Source organism: Gymnoscopelus microlampas (assembly GCF_963454915.1).
Source record: "Gymnoscopelus microlampas genome assembly, chromosome: 10".
Lineage (NCBI taxonomy): Eukaryota > Metazoa > Chordata > Actinopteri > Myctophiformes > Myctophidae > Gymnoscopelus > Gymnoscopelus microlampas.
Window position 1 is genome coordinate 28,240,303 of NC_139947.1, and position 9,085 is coordinate 28,249,387.

At 42.3% G+C, this 9,085-nt stretch overlaps 1 protein-coding gene across 1 annotated transcript in view; it reads left to right on the forward strand.

Annotated features, from left to right (window-relative positions):
• Window positions 1–5,875, forward strand: part of LOC311053260 (potassium voltage-gated channel subfamily A member 2-like) — a gene marked incomplete at both ends in the record, with an annotated part of 28,420 nt that extends 22,545 nt beyond the window's left edge. The window contains 2 exons of the mRNA XM_084068721.1: window positions 5,634–5,710; window positions 5,809–5,875. Of these exons, the coding sequence (XP_083924847.1) occupies window positions 5,634–5,710; window positions 5,809–5,875 (144 nt within the window). The remainder of the gene's footprint in view (window positions 1–5,633; window positions 5,711–5,808) is intronic.
• Window positions 5,876–9,085: the final 3,210 nt, after the last annotated feature.

Genomic DNA, 9,085 nt, shown 5'->3' on the forward strand with positions numbered 1-9,085 from the left:
TAATCCCTTTATGAATGGATTGAAGGATCACATTGATAAACGGAAAGGGAATCCTCTTGTACATGTCAAGTATTGCAGACGCCAACTCATTGCTGTGTGTGTGTGTGTGTGTGTGTGTGTGTGTGTGTGTGTGTGTGTGTGTGTGTGTGTGTGTGCGCGTGCGTGCGTGCGTGCGTGCGTGTGTGTGTGGTTTTTTAAATAGGTTACTCTGACAGTAGTCACTACACAATAAATCCTCATTGTCAATTTAACTCTGAGAGTGTACAAATGGAGCCAGAAGCGTCGACTTGGCTACATTTGTACGCTAATTATACCTTAAAAATCAATTGTACAGTCATTAAGAACAATGGAAAGTTCTTGATTAAATTGATTCACCTATAGCTCATTATAAGTGGGGGGGTGGGGGGCATGTGCGTGTGCGTGGGTGTCTTGTTTGAGGGCCAGGGGAGGATTTTGGTCCCAGCTGTTCTACACAGAGGCTGCTCTGGCAGCCTACAGACGTTCTCATCAACACCAACAGCGTATGAATGCATTGAGTAGCCTCCTAGATACCTTTATAGATAGATACATTTATTGTCTCCGCAGGGGAAGTCCATGCGCCAGGGAGAGCACACAGCAGTTTAAGTTACGGATACAGGCCATCAGAGGTACAGTAAGATACATCCATAGGGAGAGTAACATAATAAAGACACCATCAATTATTAATGAAGAGTATACAAACATATACAGTACACAAATATGAAGCATTAGCGTTAGTTCATGCAGGACACGGAAGTCTTGCACGCCAAAGCTGTAATTAGCTGTTGAACATCAGCTTTCTATTCCCCATTCACAGTGCTGCTGGTCATTACATCACACACATTCATACTCCAATCACAACTCACGCATCAGCAAGGGGTTCCTTTAAATACGGCTTCGTATTCACTAGGTCTTTCTTGGTTGCTGACCAATGCATTCTGCTAGCTCCTCCTCCACCCCAGCCGCCACCTTTTGATTAGAGTCTGGCATAGGCTCAAATACTTGTGATTATCATGTATATCTGCTTTGTTTAGAGTCTGGCATAGGCTCAAATACTTGTGATTATCATGTATTTCTGCTAATTCAAACTAATCTGTCAATGTATTGCTTTATTGTTGACATAGTATCCATATGGGGGATTTGCTTAGCATTCCCTGAATATATGCTTAGCAGGCTACTTTGACAAAATTCAGGGAATATCTCCAAAAGCGGAGCTTTAACGCCAAGCTTAACTGTATTCCATTTATTGCAATAAATGGTTAAATCTACTTTGACGTAAGTGTTTCTGATTGAACCTATGTAATCATCCTGCCTGATGCAGAACAAGAAAGTACTGTCCAGTGTTCTAGAAGCTGTCACTCCTGCTCCTCAGCTTTTGGACTTTAATTGGTATTAGTCAAATTGGACATGTATTTCTCTTGTGTTCTTGCTACATATTCTGGTGTTTAGTTGTGGTTTCCTGGTTGTTTAGTTCTGTAGCTCTTTGTTCAGTGTATTCAGTGGTTAGTGTAAGGTCTTCTATTTCTGTTAGTCTGTTAATTCCCCTGGTGTTTCTTCTGCATCTTATTTTGTAGTAATGTTCTTGTGCCTTCCTGTCTGCCCTTGTAGATTGTTACCCGTGTTCAGAGCCTTCTATTGGAGTTACGTCGACTAGGGGGCAGAAACAGCGCCGGTCACGTTGTTCATGTGAACCCGAAATAGTGACACACGCTCATAGACTTTCCGTAAACTTCCGGTTCAGGGCTTTGTCACTATTCGCCAAATAGAAGGCTCTGTAAAGACTGAAGTGAACGGACGTGACACAACTCTCCTTATATGGCTCTGCCCGTGTTTGTCTGGTTCACCTGTGTTCTCTCAGTCTTGTCCAATCCTGTGTTGAATATACTTTGAGTTCACCTGTGTCTAGTTAGGTCCCTGTCTATATATACCCTTCTGTTTCCAAGTGTCCATGTTGGTCAGTAAAACTCGATGTGGTTACCTGAGGAACTGTATGTCCCCTGTGTTGGTGTACCTGTCCTGTTTAGCAATAGCCTTTAGTTTAACAAAAGACCTTTTGAGTTGAACTGCCTGCTCTGTTGTCCTGTTTTTTGGGTCCTGTTCTACACTCACCCTGACAGAAGCCTACACCACATGTGCACTATTCAAGTGTCAGTGTCAATGCGGACACTATAGGCATATACCTATACTAATTTCTCCATTTGTGAAATTCTTATACTGTACTTGATTGGTAACTAATCAAGTACACGGCTTCTTTTTTCTTCATTTTTTTTAGACATAGGTGGTACAGAGAAACGAGGGTTAGTTATCATTGTTAACATATCACCATGATTCTTTTTTACTTTCATGGGACATTGGCCCTCATTTATCAACGCGGTGCAGCCCAAATAATGGGCGTACGGCGAGATCACCGCACCTTTCGGCATTTATCAATATATCCTGACTTGGGATTCATCCTGCCGTAGGCTGAAATCTCACGTCTGGTCGGGACCAGTTGTTGACTTTGGCTGCGCCCGTTTATTCCATTCTAGACCTTTAGAGCAGCATTGTCTGACTGTCTGACAGGCATCTGGACACATAATCCACTCCTAGATCTACAAGCTCACAAGCGTTGCATCGCGACGCATTGTGAGCTTGTAGATCTGCTATTTTCAAAATATACGACCGATTTTGCATCAGGAGTCCCGCGGTCGGGACTCACTCCCGACCATCTTTTCATGGACAGTGAGGTCTACAAACTTACAGTAGCTTGTCCTATGGTATGGAGTTGTCATAGAGAGTTATATAGGCTACAACCTGGCTGGGTTAAGGATATAAACCTGACGGTCCAATCTCTTATATATAACGTGGGTGGCGGCACGGGATCACTGCAGTCTGCAGACCGCCCGAGTCTCATGGGGAATATAGCCTACATGACTGCTTTAGTGTAACTTGAGAGAGAGAGAGAGAGAGAGAGAGAGAGGTGTGTGTGTGTGTGTGTGTGTGTGTGTGTGTGTGTGTGTGTGTGTGTGTGTGTGTGTGTGTGTGTGTGTGTGTGTGTGTGTGACTTGACAGGCAGCGAGGCGAGCCGGCTAAACTCTTTCTTTGGTCGTATTCTGGTTCTTCATGTCGTAAAATTCGAGAATATTTAAGGGCGTGTTAGTTATTTAAATGATGCTCGTTTTCAGACGTGAGATTTATCAAGGCTGGGACCAAATGTACGCTCGGATCGGCTGTGTAGGATTCGTTGATAAATGTGACTTCGACGTTGGTGTTCGGCCGAATATATGGAAAAATATACGGCGGTTTATACGCTCCGTTGATAAATGAGGGCGTGTGTGTGTGTGTGTGTGTGTGTGTGTGTGTGTGTGTGTGTGTGTGTGTGTGTGTGTGTGTGTGTGTGTGTGTGTGTGTGTGTGTGTGTGTGTGTGTGTGTGTGTGTGTGTGTGTGTGTGTGTGTGTGTGTGTGTGTGTGTGTGTCGTTTAAATGCTCCCTGTCATAGTCATCAGCAGATGAAGAAAAATAAAACAAAACATAAAGCACCAGACAGTACAGAGGCTGTTTGAACCCACATAGATCTAGACATGGCAAGTAGAACCATGCCCACATTCACAGCCTGCCTTGAGTTTCCCTGGAGTGGAAAAAGATGAAAGCTCTCATAAAAAGCAATATGTATATATCTGTGTCACACACGTCACATGCACGCACGCACAGACGCGATAGGCTATTTATTACAGACGCCAGTTTAGCATTTATTATTCAATATCAAGCACAAATGCAATGTTTTGTGTGTTTGTGTTGTTACTGACATTCCTGTCCTCCTCCCCAGAGCTTTTAAATCGCTTACAAAAGACGGAATCGCATGTTTCTATTTGGTAATGCAGCCAACCGCTGCCAACTGCTGCTCTCATTAATGGGCTTAAAAATAGATCTAAAATAGAGCCGTTGCTTTTAGATTCAAGGAAGTCATACTGAGATAAGCCACTGTATTATATCTGTGTCATTTCAGACACTATGTGTCAGAGTGTGTATATATATACAGTATAAGGTATTGGCTGAGGTCACAGAGTCCTGTCCTGGCGTGCGTGCGTGTTTCCATTAGCATCCTACGTAGTATGTCACCTTGGACGTCGTTTTCAAAGTCTTTCAAGTGCTGTAGAAAATATTTCTTAATTGACCTCTGTGCGTGTGTGTGTGTTTGCAAGCTTGCATTGCGTTATTGAGTGCGCATGTGTACTGTGTGTGTGTGTGTGTGTGTGTGTGTGTGTGTGTGTGTGTGTGTGTGTGCGTGTGCGTGTGTGCGTGCGTGTGTGTGTGTCAGCTCACTAGCATTTGTGTTGATCAGATGGAAGTGATCCCTGGGCTTATGGCGCTGAGCTGCCCAGCCTGCATTAATCTGCTTAATAGTGTCAGAGGTTCCATCCAAAAACACCTGCACCATGATGCTGGCTGTACCCCTTCAACACAAGGTGTATCCATGTTTACAGTGGTGGAAAGGAACTAAGTACATTTACTCTTGGGATTTACTCACTTAAATACAATTTTGAGTATGTCCATTTTTCAATGCTTAGTAGGCCTACTTCTGCTCCATTACATCCCATGAGGCAAATGTCTTGACTTTTTACTCCACTACAATTACGTTAAAACTTTAGTTTTAGTTACTTTGTAGATTTAGATTATTACTATAAAACAATACATTAAGCCCTATTTTATACTTTTCATAGCAATGGGAAATGTACAGAATTTGGGGGTGTTCGGATCTGGATTATAGAATGTGCAGTAACAAGAGTCAAAAAGTACAAGGGGTTATATATGTGAATGATTGAATGCAGTTTGTTTCGTCTCCTCAGCGCTCTGACAGCCTCAGGAAAAATCTCTTCCTGAGCCTTGAGCCCTGGCCTTCTTTGAGACACCTCAGGCGCTTGCCATTCCGCATCGTCACAAACCAGTCCATCACTGGGGATTGTTGTTGTTCCTTCATAATCCTTTTTGCCTCAGTTCAAACACCTGCTGTACGTGTCCTGTTCTGCAGAGCAGTGTTGATTTTGACAGCAAATTTTGATTTAGTTTCAGTCATAGTCTTTTGAATCAAATTCCATTTAGTTTTAGTCATGTTTCAGTAATCTGAAATGTTTTAGTTTTAGTCTAGTTTTAGTTGACTAAACATCATAAGATTAAAGTCGACTAAATCTACAGTTTATTTAGTCAACTAAAATGTATTTTGGCGGTGCCTTGATGGCGTCGTAATGGCTGATTTTACACTTGGTTGCGTGCTGAAAATAGCCGATCTACAAGCTCACGACGCGTTGTGAGCTTGTAGATCTGTAGATTTTCAGAGTGCAACACCTGAGTGCAACCAAACATAAAAATAACTTGTCTTTTAGTTCTACTGGATCTCTTCTCCACTAGTCCCTCCCTAACATTTTAGTCTAGTTTTTATTTGTTGACGAAATTGTCAATATATTTAGTTTTATAGTTTTAGTCATCATAGCTCAGTTTTTATGTAGCTTTTATTTAGTATAATCTGTGAAAAAAGGTAGTCGAGGAACATTTTTCCTCATAGTTTGAGTCGACGAAATCAACACTGCAGGAGGGAGCTCCCTGCACTCTGCCATGCCACACCGCCTTCTTTCTGCAGATCCTGGGAATAGCTGTACCGCCATACATCATTACAGTCATGATGGCTCCTGTCCGGATGCTCTGTGTGGTAGCAGAGTAGGAGGATTTCAGCACCTTCTCTGAGACCTTGAATTTCCAAAGGTGGTATACTGGCATTATCTGGCTTTTTGTCCTCTGTGTGTGCATTCTCCAAGTCGTGCCTTCGGTGATGTGCACCACAAGGACTATGAAACTGTCCACCTTTTCTGCTGGTGGCACTGATGAAGAAGAGGGGCGTGTGAGACCTCTGTCTTTGTGTACGGAATTCTACAATCATCTCCTTGGTCTTTCTGACGTTCCGGAAAAGGCCGTTTTGTGTTTTTGGCACCACTGTGGCAGGTCGTCAGCAAAAGTAACAATGGTGTTTGAGCTATTCTTGGCCACACCGTCATGGGTGTTTGCAAGGAGTGCAGCATATGAGTCAGTACGCAACCCTGGGGGGCTCCTGTATTTAGGATGAGGATGGTAGAGGTGTGACTGGCTGCCCACCGTGACTACCTGGGGTCTGGCAGGACCCAGGACAAACACCGTAGGCCGGGGCGTGCTGGGACCAAAATTCAGCCCTGGGATTTTGGCCCACCGGCCGTTTGGCGGCCTGGAATGGCACGGCCGTTCTGGAATTGTCCCGAATTTCCCAGTGGCCAGCACGTCCCTGACCGCAGGGTTCAATCCCAGGTCAGCCTGTTTGCTGGCCAGCCTGGTGGGGACAATACGCTGCTAAAGGCTGTGATATAATGTCAATAAACAACAGCTTAAGCCAATAAGTATCTGCGTACGTGCTTGCACACACCCACACACACACACACACACACACGTGCGCACGTGCGTGTGTGTCGCATTGCACTAAGTATGTTAAATATATTGAGTGGCTTTATGTGTAAATGCTTTGACAAATATCTTAATATACAGTATAAGATGCAAATCATGAACAATATGCCATTTTTAATGTAATTCTTTATACAGTATGTCATTTGCTCTTAACTCATTGAGTGCCCAAATTATTATCTATTTCTGGCCATTATGATTTTTATTTTTTTATTTTTTCAAAGTAAAAAAAAAGTGCTTAGGAAGCGAGATACAGCCTTGTTAAGTTATACGTTAAAACAAGGAGTGGATGGAGCTGCAAATCTTCAGATAATGATATCTTGGGTTCTTAAAAAAAAGTTTTTTTCTATTTTTTTCTAAAACACGTGAAACACGTTAATGGCACGTTGCACCATAGCGGTAAAACACGTGAAACACGTTAATGGCACTCAATGAGTTAAGTGAAATGTGTCCTCTGAGTTAACCCATCCTAACTATTAGGAGCAGTGGACGCCATTAAAACAACGCACAGAGAGAGCAGTTAGGGCCACATCACAAAGCACTGTAACAATTGCTATAACAATACATTCATACAAAAGGTTCGGAGGGCTTATGGCATTATTCAGCAGTATGTTGGAGGAGATTAGGAGGTATTTATGGTCACACATACAGGTCAGGGTCATATGGACCGTGACTTATAGCTGGCCAGCAGGAATGGATGCTTCTGAACATCTGTTCTTGTTTATACAAATGAAATGCAGCTCAATGTATACAGCATGAGATACCATATTTCAGATCAGCCATGTCCATATTGTCCATATTGTCCAGTATTGCGCTTTTCCTCCCAGCACAGAGTGTACAGTAGGCTACAGTATGTAGTAGCTGTTGGGTGGAAACCTTCTATGTCCAAAACTGTTACGTTTCAGGAAAATGGTTCCAATGAATCTAATGTAGTTATTAGCCTATAGCAGGGGTCTTCAACGTTTTCAGGCCAAGGACCCCCTAGCTGAGAGAGAGATGAAGCAGGGACGAAGAAAATTTGCAAATACATTTTGCAATCGAATAATCAGTTATTAAAGGTGCCGTTAGTGATATTGTTTTGCTAAAATAAGTGTTAAATAGCTCTATATTCTGATACCCCTACTCTATATTGTATAAAATTGTGTTTCAGATTAAAGTTTTTTTTTCACTTAGTCTGCTATTTTTTCCCTCTACACCTATAGCCTCTTTGCCTAAAATAGCCGATCTACAAGCTCTCAACGCTTGTAGATCTGCTATTTTCGACTAATGTTCCCCTCAGAAAAGAAATTCTAGGGTTCAAGTGGTTAATGTAAAACAACTAAATCCTATCACACAAAGATTTGGCGGACCCCCTATAGTAGCTCTGAGGACCCCCTAGGGGTCCCGGACCCCCTGTTGAAGACCCCTGGCCTATAGTCACAAGCTCTTGTTAATGTTTCATTGGTTCAATATTTATAAAACCCATAGACACACTTAACTACTTTCACTTTCAAAATAAAAACGAAATAGCGAAAACGTGCAATTTTTTTCTACTTTTTGTGCGACACACACGACGAAGTAGGGCATTAATATATTGGGGGGGGGGGGGTTAAAAGTTTGTTGAATTATGGAGATGCAAGGTTTCTGCCCAATAGTAACGATATGTGATTTGCAACTGCGTTACAGAATGGCGAGTGTTAAAGAATGGTGTGTGTGCGTGCGTGCGTGTGTGCTCGTGCATGTGTGTGTGCGTGCGTGCGTTGAGTGAGTGTTTTTAAATCAAAGGTGACCAAAAAAAAAAGGTGTCCCCTGTGTTATTAATAGTGTGTCAAAAATAGTCCTGTTCCTGGGGGCCGGATGAGGCCCCACATTTAACACCTCTATTCTCCAGCTGTCCTGTCCTGTGCCATGACCAGTGGGCAGATTGTCACCAACATTTCATTCACACTTCAATGCAACTGCTGCATGCTGCTGGCCAAATTATTATATGATGACATTCACTTTAAGATTTTGACTTTGACGTTTTTTCCTTTTTTTGGGACTTGGGACGAGGACGGGGACCGGGACGACTTATCAGTAAATTGAACTAGATCTAATACTTGTGCTATTTTTGTGCAACACCGTTGTACAACAAAGTATAAAATAGTGCTTAATCAGACTTTAATCGATTTAGTAATAATTCATCGAAATGTAACCCATTCAATCCGAAAAAGCATCTGTGTCATTTCAGATTTTTGCGTTGGCTACTCAAAAATAGCAGATATACAAGCTTGTACATCTGCTATTCTTGACCATTTTTGATAAAGTGTGATACCTACTGATTTAGAAGGCCTTTGTAGAATCGGCCCCCGGGTTTTAATGGCAAAAAAAATAAAATAATACAATATAAAAACACCCTATTCATCAGTAGAATAATCACTAAGCTGCCCTACATTAGTTTCCCTGTTTATTTAAAAATAATGATTAAATCCTTTTGTGTTTGCATTAATCGCTTTCCCTCTTCATTCAATGTTTCCGTTTCCATTTGAGTTTAGAGGCTTATTGACTCACTGAATGATCGCTTGGCTGCCGCAGCTCTGTGGTACTTCAGTCTGACTAATGTGTTTAGTAACCATGTCTATAATCGGA